Source organism: Linepithema humile, chromosome 3 (assembly GCF_040581485.1).
Source record: "Linepithema humile isolate Giens D197 chromosome 3, Lhum_UNIL_v1.0, whole genome shotgun sequence".
In the NCBI taxonomy this organism is placed as follows: Eukaryota; Metazoa; Arthropoda; class Insecta; order Hymenoptera; family Formicidae; genus Linepithema; species Linepithema humile.
This window is the reverse complement of record NC_090130.1, coordinates 8377188-8395310: the sequence shown is the minus strand read 5'-3', so window position 1 is coordinate 8395310 and position 18123 is coordinate 8377188. Positions and strand designations below refer to the sequence as shown.

General features: G+C 42.7%; 1 protein-coding gene across 2 annotated transcripts in view; it reads left to right on the top strand.

Annotated features, from left to right (window-relative positions):
- The window catches only part of p130CAS (Serine_rich_CAS and FAT-like_CAS_C domain-containing protein p130CAS), a 62054-nt gene that overhangs the window by 39290 nt on the left and 4641 nt on the right, over positions 1-18123 (top strand). For both annotated transcript variants that reach the window (XM_067351600.1, XM_012374450.2), the window contains 5 exons: positions 13713-13842; positions 14476-14782; positions 15208-15557; positions 16273-16565; positions 17267-17623. In XM_067351600.1, coding sequence (XP_067207701.1) covers positions 13713-13842; positions 14476-14782; positions 15208-15557; positions 16273-16565; positions 17267-17623 — 1437 coding nt within the window. The remainder of the gene's footprint in view (positions 1-13712; positions 13843-14475; positions 14783-15207; positions 15558-16272; positions 16566-17266; positions 17624-18123) is intronic.

Below are 18123 nucleotides of genomic sequence, written 5' to 3'. Positions count from 1 at the left end.
TGCCTGCGCGAGCGCCAGAGGGCTAATAAAACCGCGAATATTCGCGATATTTCGGATTTTTCCATTCGAATAATTGCGTCGCGTGGTGATTTGGGAAACCCTGCTACCGCAAAATTGACAATAGTACACGGGCGTCCGTGCATTGTGCGCGTCATGGGGGGTTGGAGGGGGGGGGGACCTTTTACGCCCCCCACGTTCGTTGAAACGGGATCTGTCAAAATCAGCTGACTGCCACTTGGTTCGTTCGGCTCTTCTGGTCACCGTCGTGTGCCGCGTATCTAGCTCTGTGGCGGTTTAACATCTGCTACCGACATCAACTGATTGTGAGTGAAATGAATACGACTGCGCGATCGATTAGGGCGTCGAGTTCGCCCGATGCTATTTATATCGAAAGAATTGTATAAAAATATAATAGTTGATCGTTGTCGATTCAATCTGCGAACAAGAGATGCTAATGACCGATCATAACGCAATATTATCACAGTTTTGCACATTTTGTAGTAATATTTGCTTTATTTTCTGAAACAATTCTGAAAAGACGGGCAAGTCTTTCAAATTTATTTTGTAATCACAACAACCGGCTACAACAAAAAGTTATTATTTTTAAATCAGTTAAATAATTATTTATTTAGATTGAGTTATTCTTTATCTCTGCGAAACTTGAATTTTCTTCAATTCAAATCTCTTTCTGGCTTATTCTTTTCATATGATTTGGAATGAATTTATATTTGAAACTTTAATTTTGTTTTAACTAATTTGTCTGAGAATTTATCGAATTCATATTATTCAGTTGAACTTTGCAGCGCGCTTCTCCTTCGAAACTCAAATCTAGTCTTTCAAGAGCAATGTATTTCGGGGCACCAGAACGCGTCGGAAACGGTTCGCTTCTTGTCGGTGTTGGCAGTTTCTCGAGCTCTTCTTGTTTCCCGACTGGTCTACGAGGACTTTTTACCCCGCGTGATCTTCGCAAGCAAGCATCCGGACGCGTCGCCGCCGCCGTCGTCGTCGTCGTCGTCGTCATTATTATCATCGTTGCAGCGCACGCATGTGCGCGCGTTCCTGCGATAGAAATACGACGTTGTCGTCGTGGTCGTCGTCGCCGTCGCAGGGTCAACGTAACGCGAACGAGCTTCGCCGCTATGTGACGCGGGTGACTGCACTGGGAAACGAGCGCTCGCAGGTGTCGCGAGAATCAAGTTTCATTGTCTACAGTCCGGTCCAGTATATATAGATTCCAATATTTCTCCGCCTTCTCTCTTTCTCTTTATTTTTTCTTCTTTTTTTTTACAAAGACAAAGTGTCGCACGACTCTGTGCGAAATTAAGCAGCAAAGTTCAAAAATTAATACCCGACTCTTGAACTTTGCGCGAGAAAGTTATCGTCATCTCGCTTCGCATTAATCACCAAGTCCAATCGATAAATCATTATCGAGCGAGCGCGTCGATAATCTCGCGGAGAAACGTTCGCCGCAATTTACAATTTCTCGCGAGCGCAAATTTTTCCGCCGCTCGGAGCGGAGCGATCGATGCGCAATAGAGCTCTCCGGGAGTGTCTCGCGAGTCTTACGCCGGGTATTACCATCCTGCAGACCGAGAGCGACCACCCCCGCCGTATCCGAGTGCATCGGTGGCATACCGTCGCGTCGCATCCCGCGGCACGATTTATGAGGAGGCCGCTCGCTCCTGCGGGCGCAAGGGGATGCTCCGCAAGGAGCCTACCTTTTCTGGCGCGAAGATCCACGGGATATCCTTATATGTACGCCGACTCCGGGCCGGTGTCCACTCGCCGACGTTGCTATCTTCCGCACTCCCTCCCGCCCGCGCCCCCTCCGTTCGCTTCGCGACGTGCTCAGCGAGAACGCACCCGCGCGCGGGCGCGCACACACACACGGAGCCCGGGCTGCCGGAGTCATCTCGATGGAATGTTTAGGGCGGTTGGGGCGCAAAAAAGGGCGGACGCGTTTCATCATGCCCGCCTGTGCGTAGTCCTTTTCCTTGCTCGCACTTCTCTTCCTTCTTTCGCCCCCGACTGCTCCCGACTTCCGAGAATAACTCATAGTGCGCGTTTTTACGCTTAGATCTGACCGAAACTGACCGATTTTCCTCTCGCTTGCGGCCGCGTGAAACAGTTGGCAACGAGAATCAGTGATAAAAAATCAGTAGTAGGAAAAATAAATATAAATCATGCGTATTGTGAAACTGATCCTGCTGCCATTTTTGATTGCTATGAATTCTTATATTTGTATATTCTATATTTGTATGATAAATTCTTAAAATACTGCATGGAGAATTTTATTTAAAAAGTTAACTAGACGATTCAGTAGTTCTGAATTTCTAGAAAAGTGTATCTCAAAGATTATAATTCGAATTTTGCAAAACAAGTTATTTTTTATTTCTATGCAACATTTTTACGCAACGAAAAGATGAATATTAATAGTCGACTTTCTCGTGCGTGATGACGTTTAATTGATAAAAACATCGTGTTGTTAATTTTTATCCAAAAGTGATATATGTGCATGTCGTGATATTTGTACTCGCTAAAATATGCTCCGAGTATTTAAACTCGCGAAGCACAAAAGGAGGGACACAAGCGTGCACGACACAGGCGAAAGAGCTTCGTGCACCGGTGATGTTAACTAGAATAACCAGATCGTGGCACGTTCGCCTCCCTCGATCTGTAACAGGCAGTAACGTGCACAGTATGAGTCTGTGTTTTCACAATGCGCGATCTGAGCACGACAAGTGCAACTCGGTCGCGTTTCCGCACGGACGATAAATTCAGAAGTGGAAAACACCGCGAATCAACAGAAGCGGAAACTCGCTACTTTTTTCATGATTTATAAAATAAACGAGAAATCAAATGTCCTGCGATGTAATGTACATCAACGATGAAATTAATTTACAGCGGCTCATATAATTTATTTAAATGCACGAATATGTCGCGCTATTAATAACAGATCAGCATTAAAACATTTCTGAACAAAATTGCAAAAGATGGCGGATTCAATTTGTGAAACAGATTGAATATTATTAATAATAACTTCGCGAATTGGCGAGACTAATTTTGCGAATATCTTATCTTATTATTAAAATTCAAGGACCGACGCCTCATTTTTGTATTCTGCATGAAATCGCAATAGAGATGCGATCTTCGTTCTACGGCAAATATTTACCCCGAGGATGATCCTTTCATATTCACTGCAAAGGCTTTAAAAATGCAAAAAGTAATACGATAATGATAGTCTGCGAAGGAGAAGGTTCAAAGTGGGATTGCCGAGGGCGCGAATGCTTCTTGAGACCGCCATTGGCGACAACGAGTAGGCAAACCGCACCGCCGCTGCGCCGGCTGAAAATGGCGTGGAAAAAGGAGGAAAAGGATGGCAGGAGGAAACGGCCAGGATAGTGGAACGGTAGAAAGGAGACCGGAGAAGACAGACTCGGCTGAGACAGAGGAGTTTGTCTCTGAACGTAGGCCGAGCTGTCTTTAACGGTTGGTATCAATGAACTGTGAAACGCGTAGGATTATCCGCACTCGTTTTTGCCAACAAATTCTCAAACACGACGAACCGGTTCGGCGTTATTTTTACGGCACTCGCTGCGAATTAAAACTGTTCCGAAACTCCGGTTACGCAGAATATTTATTACATTTGTAAATCACCTAACGCCGATTAATTAACTCGATTATTTTTCACTGCTTTTAAAGGGATTGTGTAAATTGTTTTATTTTAGAGAATAATGGTTGAATTATATTATTTTTTCAAGCTGCTTATATAAGAAATGATGAAAAATTACGGAATCCTGTTTCATCTCGAAGGAAAGTGTGAGAGAAAATTCTCGGGAGGAAACACCGCGAGCACCGTAGTTAAAATCAAAGGGCCGTCCACGGGAAAGCGATACCTTCGTGCCCTATTTTGTAACGGCTTTCAGGAAATTGCATCAAAGTCACGCGTCGGCCTCTCATCGCAATTATGAGACGCTGAACTTGCTCGCCTTTGTTTTTCACTCTTTTATTCCACATTTCTAAAAACGATTGCGCGTGCAGATAAGTTGCTCTATTTTAACCCGCACTGTGCTTTAACGCGTTCCGTGGCACGCCGACTTTACGTAACTCTCCATTCATGTTGCGAAATTCATCGAGCACGTTACATAAAATTACTAAAATTATCACGGCGGAGGAAATGCACGAAGCGAAATGAAAAGAGATCGTGAATAAGAAATGTAAAACATTCGTCTGGGTCGTGCGTGGATCATCGGAAGAAAGCTACCCTTTCGTCGAATAATTTGGAGAAAAAGTTTCCGAAAAAATTTCCGAGAAAAAGTTGTCGGAAAGAAGCGCTCGAAGACTCGCCTTCGGGGAAGCGATACTTCTCGCCTTCTTTAACGGCTTCCACGGGAAAAGGCGGAGTCACGTCTCGCCTCTTTATCACATCGTGACGCGTAGTCTAATTTGCCCATTCTCATTAGCTTTCCTCGCTTAGCGTTCTTTAAACGGATCACGTAGATCAGTTGTAGTAGCTGTACACATATTGATCGGGGTAATAAAAGATTCGGACAGTGCCGGTGGAATCTCGTACACTCAAAAAAATATTTCGCTGATGTAGTTAGATTTCTAGATATCGCAACAAGAATGTATCGCTATTTTTCGTATCTGTGAAAACATTGTTTGTCACATACAGAATTTATAGCAGTAATGTTCTAGCAATAGCTTCTGAAAAATTTAGGTACCATTGCTAAATGTTATTCATTGCATGATCTAACACGTGATTGATCTTATATAGATAGGCGCTTTAGAGAAACTTTCTTTTTAAAGTTCACAAACAATACAGATATATATTCTGTTTCTGTCATCTAAACTGATTAAGTAATTACATATGCAATATCACAACAGTTGCTGATCATTTATCTGTTTTAGTTAATTTTTTACACCTAGAAAATTTTAGCTATTATTGCAAGATCATTTTTTTGAGTGTAGTAAATTTCGCTTAATCAGATCATTGATTAACTGTAACAACCGTTTATTTGGGGCAAGAAGGACTTAAGGAAAACTAATGGAGAACATAACCGGAACTTTGCGTAATTAGGACAGCCGGTCGTTTAATTAGGCCAAAGCAGTTTCGATGTCCGATAGCCGATGCATTCCAATCCGAATTATCCCAATTAATGGAAATTTCCTGTACTTAAAGCTTCATTTGTGATGTATACAATTGGCAAAATGCGTAGATTATGCGCGCAAGTTCGATCGATTAGTTCAGTTCGGCGCGTGTTGACTTTCTAAATATTTCATATACCGAATCTTTCAATTCATTTCGCGAAAATTCACAGAGAGAAAACTTTCGTTAGATCCTCTTCGGCGGAGCGATACCGCTTGCCTTGTTTCGCTTCGGCTAAAACGTCTCGGTCTCGCGACGTTCTAATGATTCTCGCCTTTTGAGGGAAAGGGTCTCCCCTTGATGGACTGCAAACAGGCTCCCCCGTCCTCCTGCTTGTCGCCTCCGGTTGGATTTCCGCTCGCCACACAATTTCCCTGCCGCGATCTTAGTTTCCCTCTCACGAGGTTTCCCAACAAGATTTGTTTCCGTCGACACGTGACCGGAGGCCGCGCTCGAGAGATCGTCGTTGCATGTCGCGCCTTCGCGTGATCCTATCTTCCGTTTACCGGGAAAAGCCTATTTACACGAGTCGTTAGAGAGTTTCTCGACGTCGTGCGGACGGCGACTCTATTGCGATCCTCTCTCTCTCGACTCGGCAATTATGCGCACAATGGCTTATAATTATTCTCTCAAAGCGGTGCAAGACTCCTCCTAACAAAGTTTATCAAAGCTCTTGCGACAGAGCAAAATACACAAGTACTTAATTTTACGACGATCTTTATTTCTCACGGGAAGATTTATATTTTAGATAGAAGGTCGCGGGAGATCTTTTTTCACGCGCGGAGGAAATTTTATATCAAAAATTACTATGGCGGTAGCCGCGTACCGAAAATTTTCACTATGTTTTACACGTGAAAAACAGTGAAAAATTGTATAATACAATTTTCATCATTTCTTCACGGTGCGCGCCCGAGTCGAAATTTAGCACCTATATTGAACCTTAATCTTTTATTTTGAGGTAGGCATAAGAGAGTCAAAGTAGATGTTATGCATTGTATCGTATGTATATAATAGCACCTACTTTGGCGCTACAATATGTCCGAAATTTCCTTTTTTCCTGCTAAAGCTTCAAAGTAGGGTTTAGTTAAAACCCTCCGTTGACCCGCTTTAGACCCTGAAAATATATAGATTCCTTTTTGCCAGCACTACTTTTATGATATTATCAAGAAATTCTAATGATTGCAAATGTTCACAATAAAAAAAAATACTAACTATAATTTTGATTAACGATAATTTTTAATAGCATACAATTTAAAAATATCATCAATCAATACCATTTAGTTGAATTTTATTACCTTTTGAAAATTTGTAATTATTAGAAATTTCTTGATAATATCAAAATATAATATCAAAATTCAACTATTGAGTATTGATTTCTGATATTTTTAAAAATTGTATGCTATTAAAATTATCATCAATTAAAATTATATAGTTAGTAATTTTCTTTATTATTGTGAAGATTTTTGCAATCATTAGAATTTCTTGATAATATCATAAAACTAGTACTGAAAATCCATATACCTTTGTGATTATATTAAAAATATTAAATTAAGATATTAAATATAAAATAAGATATTAAAAACATTACATAATATTTATTGAATTAAATATTATTTATTAAGTATATGTAATACATATAGTTAAGAGTATATTATTAAGTATAGTTAACATGCGTTAAAACAAGTTCAGACAGAAATACTTATACAGAAAAAGGTCCAAATTAAAACTGAAACGTTTGATAATATTGTATCACTTAATAAAGCAATAATCAAAATACAACCACATTATGCATATTGCTCGTATAGTTTTTCATTTTTATTTGAATTTTAACGAGTACATCTAAAATAGTTAACATTTAATAAAAAAATTAATTTAAAAAAATTTTTTTGCGTTGAATTTTTTTCAGATATCATATCACTATTTTGAAGAAGGAAACGGAAAGGTATCAATATTAATGAAAGTTGGAAATGCAACGAATCAAATATTTTCCTTTATGATTAAACATTATAATAACTTTTATAGGTCGAATTTATCTAGTATATATATATACTAGATAAAAGTTCGAGGTTTAATGGAGGAGTTCTCGCAGTAATACAATCTATTTTGTGAGGCTCTATAGGTTTAAAGTAGTATTTCAACGTCAAATTATAGGAAATCAAGTTTTAAAAGAGGAGTTCTAGGTTCTAATTCCGTAAAAATAGGTTCATATAGGCTGTATGAGCATTAAAAGAGACGCTAAATTTCGACTCGGGCGGCTACTGCCGTAATTTTTGATATAAAATTTCTGCCGTGCAATTTTTCCACTTTTTTCCTCTCCAAATACTTTAATATTGTGATTCCCTGTAATTCTCACTTACCGCTGTCGCGAATTTTTTCACCGCCACATTCTCGCCCTGCTTTCTCCAACATGCAAATCGTGCGGCCCGGCGATGAAGTATCGCCGACTCGGAGTAATCCAGATTCGAAATGAGCGAGCTTTGACGACGCTGCGGCGCGGGATTATCCGCGAACTTATAACGCTAGATGAAACGAGAAATCCAATTTCATTTCACGGCGCACGCCCGCCGCGGGGTAATGAACGTAAATCACCTGCCTGAGAATGCTCTGGAGTGACTCCGAGCGATCGAAGGCAGAGGCTGCACACAGCCTCGTCAGAAGCTGCGACAGTAGCCGCTTCTGCCTTCGTCGTCGTCATCGACGAGGGCCGTCCAGAGCCGTTTATTGAGGAGACAATAAGCGATGTTATCTCGCGTAATAAACCGGCGTGCGCGCGCGCGCACATCGTCGTTCGTAAAGGATCCCATTATCGTGCGCAATTTATATTCCCCTCTCTCTCTCTCTGTCGGATGTTCACCTCGCTCGGCGATTAAACGGATCGGGTTATTGATATTTTCATTGGTACTTTTACGCGCGGAATTAAGCGATGATATTAATCACGGCACAGCGCACTCGTGCGATTCAGAAGGGGATATTTTTTTTTTTACTCGCAGCTAAAAGCTCGGCGTTTTCGCGTCTTCATGGCGCGTAAGCGCGCAGGTGATGAAAGGTTTTTTTTTTTTTTCACGCGCAGCACGACTCAATTTATGTTCGCGCGAGCCCCCCTTCCGGTTGCCGCTGTAGACAGCTTCGATTATCAGCTAATAACAATCCCTAACCAACTATCCTTTATCGATTACTCTTTTTTTATCGAGATATAATGGCCCATCGATCATCATTTGACGGCGCAAACGAGAGGGGGATTGTCACGCATGCTCAGAGTTACAGTTTTGCGATATAAACTTTACAATAAAAAAAAAAATTACATCTAGCGAAGCGATAAAAAGTCAAAGACGAAATGTCAGTTGTTACGGCTCGCTTTTACAACCTCCGCTTTTACGCGTAGTGGCTTTTCTGCTCTACGCATATTTTTATAATCCCCCCGAATGCACTTCCGGATGAGAGGAGGTTGCATTTCGCAAGTTTCGCAAGCGAGAAGTTTATAAGCGGCAGTTTAACGTGATTACGACTGCACCGGCGCATCCAAGAAGCGCGCGGCATGATCCGTGCGGTTCTCGCTGTTGCACGCGAACTTATTAACTAATGCAAATACAGTTGTTGTCGAAAATTCACCGTGGCACGTATAATGCACCGCTAAGCGGGTTTGTACGCGCGAATTTATGCAAAGCGTATATCGCATACGTTTATACCGTCGCAAATGGAGATTTAAAGAGACACGCACGTCGCGACGTGAGTGTCTTTATGTGGCCGAAAAATTCCAGAGGAGGATCGCACGATTCCGGATACGCTTTTCGATAATGAGCGTAAAGTGGATTTTTTTTTCGGCGACACGCGCATCGTTTGAAATCCTAAAAGCGATCGTTTGAAATTCGCACAAATTGCGAAGCGTATCTCAAATTTTGTCGCACATTCACGGTGACGTTTTTTTTTTTTTTTTTGCGAGATCGACTGTGTGACTCTCTTTCGCCCCCCGCCCGATCGTGACTGAAAATTCTTATCGCGGCCTGAGACGGGCTGAAAGTTCTGCTTCCGTAAAAGGCGGAGAGGCCTCCTTCCGTGTGTTTCCATGGAAACCGTCTTTCTATCTCCCCTAACCTTCTGTTTCTCCTTCCTTTCCTTTCTATTTCTCCCTTTCTCCCATTCTCTTTCTGCTTCCATCAGGAGCGGATCTATAATGAGTCGAGCTCCAGTCGAGCAAATTTCTTCAATCATATCTGTCGATCGTTCAGTTTATATATACACATTGTTCCAGATTTCCGAAGAAACGGCTAAAGAAATGCGACAATCGACAATCTGTTCTTCAAGTTTCAATTTACATATTACATCCGTATAAATTTGTAGCTAAAGTTTATTTACGATTTATTAACTTTTTCGCAGATTTATTTGGATATTGATACATATTTTTATTACGTATCTGTTATACAAGTATTTTCACTTTCTAAAATTTGGCGTCGGAATCCTCAAAAAGCGTCAGCTGCATAAAATTATTGTCTTTCTCCGACAATCAAACAGATTAAGCATAAAGCTTCAACAATTGAAAGATTTTGGAATTTATATGAAATAATTAAATAAGTAATATATTTCTCGAAAAATGTTCTCCTTTTAATGCCATGAAAACAGCTTTCACACAATTGCAGTGAAATTATTTAAACCACATATTACAGAATCCCAAGTATTCCTCCATTTAGAATCTCTGGAATTCAAAATCCGTCACTGTCTCACTTTCCCTCTTTCTCTTTCTCTTTCTCTCTCTCTCTTACTTTCTCTCGTACACCCTCGTAGCGTAATACGCCTTTCACAGTTAGCGCCGCGACGCCGGTATCGACCGACGTGTCACCCCGCTCGCCCCTCTGTATTCCATCGCCGTCTCTCGCTTTTGGTGCCGGTGCACCCCCTCACGCTGCACAAGCGCTCTCAACCTTCCAGCAACCCCCCCTCCCCCCCCCCCCGTTCCGGTGCTCTTACACCCCTCGCTACTACGCGCCACTACGATAGTACTATTCGATTCATAATAACAAAGAACACGCGATAGCGCGCTCGCGTGCAGCTTTAATTCACGAAGCAGACCGGCGTTCGACGCCGTTCACCGCGCTTTTACCGACGACACTTCGTCGTCCTGTTCTACATTCCGCATAGGGGGAATTTTTACTAACCCACTATCGACTATCAGTCACGCATACGTCTCGGAGGTGACAATTCCGCGCGCGACATAAAATACATCGCAATCTTGCGTCACTTTTTTTTTTCGCAGAAGCATCATTTTATTCAATTTTTTATATTTGAAGAAAAATTATGTCATTTATTTCCACGATCGATAATCAATTTTTAAGACCAGTTCGTGCAAGATGTCTGCTCCGTAAACGTCAGGGCTAGCTCTATTCTTTCGAATTCGCACGTCGTTGGAAAAATATCTTGTCTCCTTCACGAATTCCTTTCCCAAGCGTTTTACAAATGACGGTGGACATGTAAAAACAGCTCGTCGCACGTCCACGACGATATTCTCAATCAACTGCGTATGTAAAAGGATAAAGCTGATCGCGCGATTAAGCTTCCACCGTTATCCGTCGATTTATCCAGTTCGAATAACCGATCCCGCCGCGCTATCCCCGCTCGAAAGCGCCCGCAAGTCCTCCGTGGAAGGTAATCTCAACTTTGTCGCATAAGAGGCGAGCTATAATCAAGGGGAGAGTTATGGCATAATTAGCACATTTCCCGGTTCCGAGTAACGGCCGTCTTCTTGCGACGAGTGTGCACTCGCAAGAGGGAACTCGTGTTCGCAGAGCGGGCAATTACCACGGAGAGGCTGTTCTTCCGTAGGTGGAGGCTTCTCCATTGGATTATCTATATTCCCGCGCGCTCAGTGAAATATTCAAGCATCGAAGCTCGAAACTTCACTTCCCCGATCGTATTTCACGTGGAAGCTCTTCACGTCAAGATTTTTCCCCGGCGCAAAATATTTCCGGGCGGTTCGAGGTTTTTTTTTTTTTTTTTTTTCTAAATCATCGGCTCTAAACGTCAAACGTTAAAATTATGAGAAGGCGAAGGCACAAATAATCTTTTGCGAAGCTTCGCGAACAAAAGTGCGGAGCGATCTTTTTTTTTTTCTCGCCCAACCAAGAGAAGGAAAATAAATAACGGTATTTCCTGCGCTAAGCATGTGATGCCATTTTTTTTTTTTTTTGCGAATTAACCAACGAATCTCGCGTCATTCGCATTTGTGTATACGCGAGCTCGGTTTTTGCGGCCGGATATTCCGACGGCATTGAAACGGATCACCTCGGGCTTCCTGCAAGCGCGTTCGATCGGGGCGCGTTAAACGGGGTCGAAGTGATTTGTCGGGGGGGGGGGGGGTTGGTCGTGGGTGCGGCGTCTGTGTTATTCGGCGGGTGCCCACACGACGATAAGAATTGGCCCAGATTCGCGTGGTATCTCGCGACGATTTCCCGGCGCATTAAGGCTCCTGCATGCGCGGCCCGTCCTCTCCTCCTCGAATACGAGACAAGTTTTGTCGTTCGAAAACTTTCAGCCGTAAAGTACGCAACAGCCTCCCCCCCCCCCCCCTCCGGGTCGTTCCACTTCGCGAGACCGGCCATCGACGGAAAATTGTAGATTGCTGTTAGTCTCGCGCGAGCGTCGGGTCGAATGCTCGGCTTTATGCACAGGGCGTGTCCGACGTTCCTTCCGCTTCTCTAGCGTGCCGTAATCTCTAATTTATCTCTATACATTACACATGTTTCGCGAATCCGCTATTTTAAGAGCGTGACGGATTATTTTCTGAAATGTTATTGCAACCGTGCGGAGGAAATGCGGTAATTTTTGAACGGAAGATCGATCAAAAACGCTTACATCGAATGCGCGTGTATTCTCTTTCGTTCGCGATGGGATAAAATATTAAACGTCGTCCGTCAAATGGAAAATTATTCTTCCGACTTTTTCGAATCTCTATATCAATATTTGTAAGTCGGATTTAAAACTGGAGACAATTTTACGATATTGCGAGCTGCATTTTCCTAAATTACTAGAAATCAGCAAGGTATTGATCGAGTGTTCGGAAATAAGGAGTTTTAGATGCCGATGATCATTAACGATTGTCTCTTCATGCGATATATGTTTACTAATCTACTTTTTCCGAGCGATGGAGCCCTCCGGTATTGCGAACTTGTAATCTGCGAGAGAGAAAGTTTCTCAACTGCTATCGTATATCGAGAAAAAGGGACGAACAAAAACATGATGCGCCTGAGCGTAACGCAAGGGTTGCAGCGCTATTATTGCAAAGCAGCGGCCGATGAGCTCCCGAGATTACGCTCTCCTGGGAGATACTTTCCCTCTCCCGTTTCTCCCGTATTTACTCGCGCCGCCATCGACTTCCACGCTCGCGTTTTATCAACGAAATTACATTTTCCTGGCGGTTCAACGCTCGAAATGTGCAAGCTCGCGTTGCTATTAAGTCTAGACAGAAGTTATGTATACAATTTGCGATATGAGTTTATTAAAACATATTACTTCAGCGCGGTCGTTAGCCGGTCATTTCAGCTAATTGAGCTTCGGGAATGCGAATAGATATTGGAATTTTATTGCTCCGGCGATTTGCATTTTAATAATATTGATAAAAAAAATTTTAATCTTCAAAAAAAAGTTCCGAAGAATAAAGACGGCGTTTCGAGTGTAAAGAAATGATTGTTACATTAATTTACGAAAAGTATCACATCGTTCGTAGAATGCATTTGTCGTCGGACATTGTGTATTATATTTTTTTGCGAAATAAATCACGAAAGTAATTTATGGCGTACTTCCCGGAAAGAATGGCGCTTTGATGACATTGCCGATAGGGAATTGAAATTCCCTTTCTTTTTTTTTTTTACCTCGTCTCGTCGTTCTCTTCGTAGGAAACTCAATTAGCGATCTCGTAGAATTAATCCCCGACTGCGGCGAACTGCATTCAAACGAGATCCTCGAGGTTACATCACGCACCAGCAGAAAGAGTAACAGAGCTGATTGGCGTTCGCGCAAAATAACTTCGTTACAAGTTCCGTCACGATCGCGGCTCACGTGGATTTAGCTCCTGCGGCGTCTATCGAATCAGTTCTTGTTATTTTTTCCCCCCTTTTTTTTTGCATTTGATTGTCGAAAAGACAGAAAAAACATCGACGTTTCCGCGAGATATGTTCGTCGGCGGATATAAAATCGTGACGAATTTGTGCAGAAGCGGATGCGTAATTAAGTTAATAACAAATTCATTAATTTTTAATCTCGTGAAAATAATAATTGTATTTTTCCCACCAATTGTTTTATTCTAGAATTCTAACGCCATTTTTATTACTTTATAATCTAGCTTATCTTGCTGTTCACTTCGAAATAATTTAACGAGTACGATAATTTGGATTCCCATAGTTGAATTACTTCCGTTAAGCGAACTTGCCGTCAAGGGTCTAATATTACATTGAAAGCGCGGATCATTAGAAAAACGCCGAGCGCGCGCAAGGACGCAGGTGGCTGAAACGCCGAGCGTATATCTCGATAATTAGTCCGGATATAATTAATCGATTTGTTGCTTTCTATTATGCAGGTTGTGACGCCGCAGAAGTGCGGGGACGTCTACCTGTACGACCTCCCAGCTAGCCGGGGAAGCCCCGCGCCGCCCTCCAGACACGAATCACCCCTCAACTCGACGAACAATGAGCACTCGCACAATACGGGTATGTATTATTCGCAAATCAAACCCATCTGTAGCAGAACGATCATTGCGATAAAGCAGCGTCTGCAAAAGTTTATTCATTAATCGAAATACTGAATAACTTCGTCTGGGAATAAATAGTTTTCGCATCACAGCGCCTTATCGCGCTAAATTGAATTAAATTTCATATCTGCTTGTGGAGGATATTTTTCTACAGAAGATATATTGTTAAAAAAATGTATCGAAAGTTTCTTCGAATTTTTCCATAGAAATAGAAGACAAAAATCTGAAGGAACCTTTTAATCATCTCAATCGAATTTTAAGCCAAAAGCGTACCGTTTATCATATTGCTCGTAGAAGATATTTCACTCAACTAGCTGAGATACCGGCAATTTCACGTGGATGAAATCATTTATGTATTTCTAATTCATGTACCGCAAACCAAGCATTCTAGTTCGACTAAACAAACATAACTTTATTATTCATCGCACAAAGGCCTCCCTTGAAGCCACTCTTAGAAAGCCCACGAGACAAACCATTAAACATGCCCGAGTAAGTTCACCAACTCAGCTTAGAGGAAACACTCATGAGACCTAATCTGGATTTCTTCACTCTTTGCCAAACGAGCGCGCGCTCTCTCTCTCTGCCTGCGCAGGACGCTACACCAGCAACAGCGTGCGGAGCTCCGTCGACAACGGGGGCGGCGACACGAACGAGTGCTACGACGTGCCGCCGCGCGCGATCCCCGTCATCTCGTCGCCGGCGAGCAGCCCGAGCCCGGCCCCGTCGTGCTACGATATCCCGAGGCCGCCGACGTCCTGCACGCCTAATTCCAATTGCTCCGCCGGATCCGGCATCACGCCGCTGGATTGCTACGACGTGCCGCGGCCCCTGCAGCCCCTAACTCCCAGCAGCTCGGCCTCCAGCCTCACCAACGACGGATCCCTCAGCGGGTCGAACAGGTACGCGTGTAATATACATGTATGTCCGTCTCCTCGCATTTCCGCGATGCGTTGCATTATTCGGATGGATTCCCCCCTCCCCTCCCGAGCGGGGCAACACAGCGGGCATTACGGATACAGTAGTCGCTCCTGTGGAATCGGAGCTTCGCGAATCGCAAACTTTTACACGTCCAGGAATGCGCAAGTTTTCGCTGAATATACGCTTCGAGAAGCCGAAAGTTGCGGAGAATCCTGCGGGGGATGATTTTCAAGTCCGTTGTGAGGATGCAAAAGTGCGCGATTTCCGAGGATCCGAGAGACTCCGAAGACCGTCGGTTTTCGCCCAGTTGGAATTCTTCCAAGCGTTACTAATAATAAATCTGAGAGGTTTCTTCGCATCGAAATTTTCGCCACGCCGTGTTAGCTGACGTTTCCGAATCTTGCAGATCGAGTTTGGCCGCCCCGGATTACGATGTGCCCCGGCCGCGTCTTCCGGTCTCCTCCTCGTTGCCGTCCCGACACAACACCCCCGTGCCGAAGACCCCGACGCCACCGCCACCCACGCAGCAGATCTACGACGTGCCAGTCAGCAAGGAGCTTCCGCTGGAGCTGGACTCCGCCCTGGAAGGCCTGCAGAGGCTGCAGAGCGAGGCGTCCGCCGCGATAGCGAGATTGCTCGGCTTCGTGAGTCCCGGCTGGCGAACGCCGCAGCGACTGGACGCCACCCTCATGGATCTCAGACTAGCCGCTCTCAGGCTCAGAACATCCTTGCACGATCTGGCCGAATTCGCAGAAGGTTCGAAGATTGACTCTCGATTCTTTTTTGTTCGCGGAAATTATTGCGATTGATTTCACAAGTGTGATAAATCTATTATATTGTAATTTTTCTCATTTTTATAGTTTCTACACGGAAAAAAAGATATTCTTATTTTTTAAATATCTTTATTTTTAACATGAAAATCTTGAAATGAGATTATATTGCTTTAAACGAAGAAAACTGGCTTGAATGAAGTCATTTTGTATAGTTCAACCAAGAAAAAAATATTCTTATTATTTGAGAATAATTTTCTTCAGTGGAAAAGAAAAAATGTTGGATAGAAAATAACATATTTCTCAAATAAAAGGAAGATGTTTTATCGTCAAAATAATTATATTGTATTCTTCAAGTGATCATTATAAAATGGAAATATATATATATATATATATATATATATATATATATATATATATATATAAGACTACAGTATTGTTAAAATTTAAGATTATTAAATTCTTATCGGAAGATCATAAATTGTTGCGTATACACGAAACAATGAACGCGTTAATTTGAGTATATAAGCTTTGATTTGACGCTACTTTTTTCTCCGTGTACATTACAACCTAAGATTTATTAAATATTATTCAATTATATATGTAATTATCGCAGAAAATATTGCAATTTTATCGCGTTAGAATTCCTCGCAGAACATTGCTGTGAAAAAGGTGGTAAAATGGAGAGTTTTGGCGCACAGGTACGCTGGGCAACGCGGGCAAGGCGCCGGATAAGGGTCTGGCGACGAAATTACGGCCGCTCGTGAAGGCGCTTCGTGATTCCGACAAGCTCGTGCAGGAAGCCGCCACTGAATTGGACACGATGGAATGGGACGCGAGTAAGCTCTGTCGCGGCGGTGGCGATACGCCGACACCTACCAACGGATCCCCGCCTTCGCTGCTACCGTCTGTGCAGCCGGATCCCCTCGATCAGCTGATCGCGTGCGCCCGGGCACTCACGGAAGACGTTCGTCAGGTCGCGAGTTTCATTCAGGCAAGCATCCTTCGTATATAATCATTCCGACACGAATAATTTCAGTTCTTAGAGCGATGGGTTAATCCCGATGGAAATATTTTGCTGAAAGCACTATGAAATCGAAAGTAAAAGTTTTTGAAAAATTACTGAATGTATTTCGAAATGAATCATAATTTTTCGTAGGAAAATTTAATGTAATACTATGAAATATAAGAAAAGTTAAAATATACTGCTGAAAAGTAATAAAAAAGTTTTGAAATAATTATTATTATGAAATTTATTGAATTAAACTGAAAACTGGTACTTTTTAGTGAAAAACTGCTGAAATATTTATGAAATTAATTAATGCGGGCAATTGAGAGAAATTTTCAAATACATTTCAGCAAAATTTCGTTAAATTTTCAGAAAAATATTTCCATCAGCGACGTCTGAATGTTGGTTTGAATTTTTATTAAATATACTTCTTTTATGTTTATTTTATCAGATCTTTTTATGCAATTATATTCTGAATGCGAAAAATTCTTAAATCTAAGAAGTTAATTCTTTCGTTTCTGATATTCTCTATAAAGATTAAAGTTTGTAGAAACTTGGCGATTGCAAATCCAATTCTTGATTTCTGAAAGCTTGAAAATTCTTCCTACTAATCTCTTAGAATATTACATTACACGCGCGATGCCGTGGGAAACAATATCGCTAACAAAGGAATTCCACGTGTACAGGGAAATTCCACGTTGCTTTTCAAACGGGCGTCGATCATTTCCACGGGCAGCAGCAACAACAGCGGCGCCGGCGAAGATTACGACTACGTGAATCTCGATTCGCGGGAAGTCGTGGCGAAGCAGCGCGAGGAGCTGCGGGCCGCGTTGCCGCAGGAGCTGCGCAGCAATTACGATCTGTTGGTGTCAGAGGCGGACAATGCGACGATTCAGATGCCACCCACGACACCGACGCCCATGGATCCCAGTGACAAGCAATTGCTGGCCTTCTACGCCGCTCAGGTGATCACGCACGGCGCGCACCTGACACACGCCATCGACGCCTTCCTGCAGACAGTCGAGCACAATCAGCCACCCAAGGCGAGTGCGGTTGAGATTCCTTGTAATGCTAGTCGCGCCACCCACAGCGTATCCTCGCGTAAATATCCGGACATTGAGACGTACATGGCGCGACGTCGAACGGCCGAAATGGCCAGCAACGTCGTCCGTATCTCGACGCGGTGTCATCGTCGTTGCCTTCTCAGACAAAAATTTAAATTTAAACTTCTGGCAGGTATTTTAGAAATTTATTTGAAAAATTGCGATAAAGGCACGCTTCGTTTCGACATTACTTCTTCGTAATCATAAATCACCTAAGCGCATATGCATGTAGGTCAACGGTCTCGATAAGAATGATAAAATTGCTGATAATGGCAGTAGTGTGCTACAATGTGACAAGGCACACGTCGATTGCACGTTTCCATTAGTTTTTCCACGATGGTCTCATTTTCTCCGAAGGTTTACTGCACGCAATATCGCGGTTAAAGATAACCGAGCAGTATTGTGACATTATAAATGAAAAATAGAACACGTGGAAGATA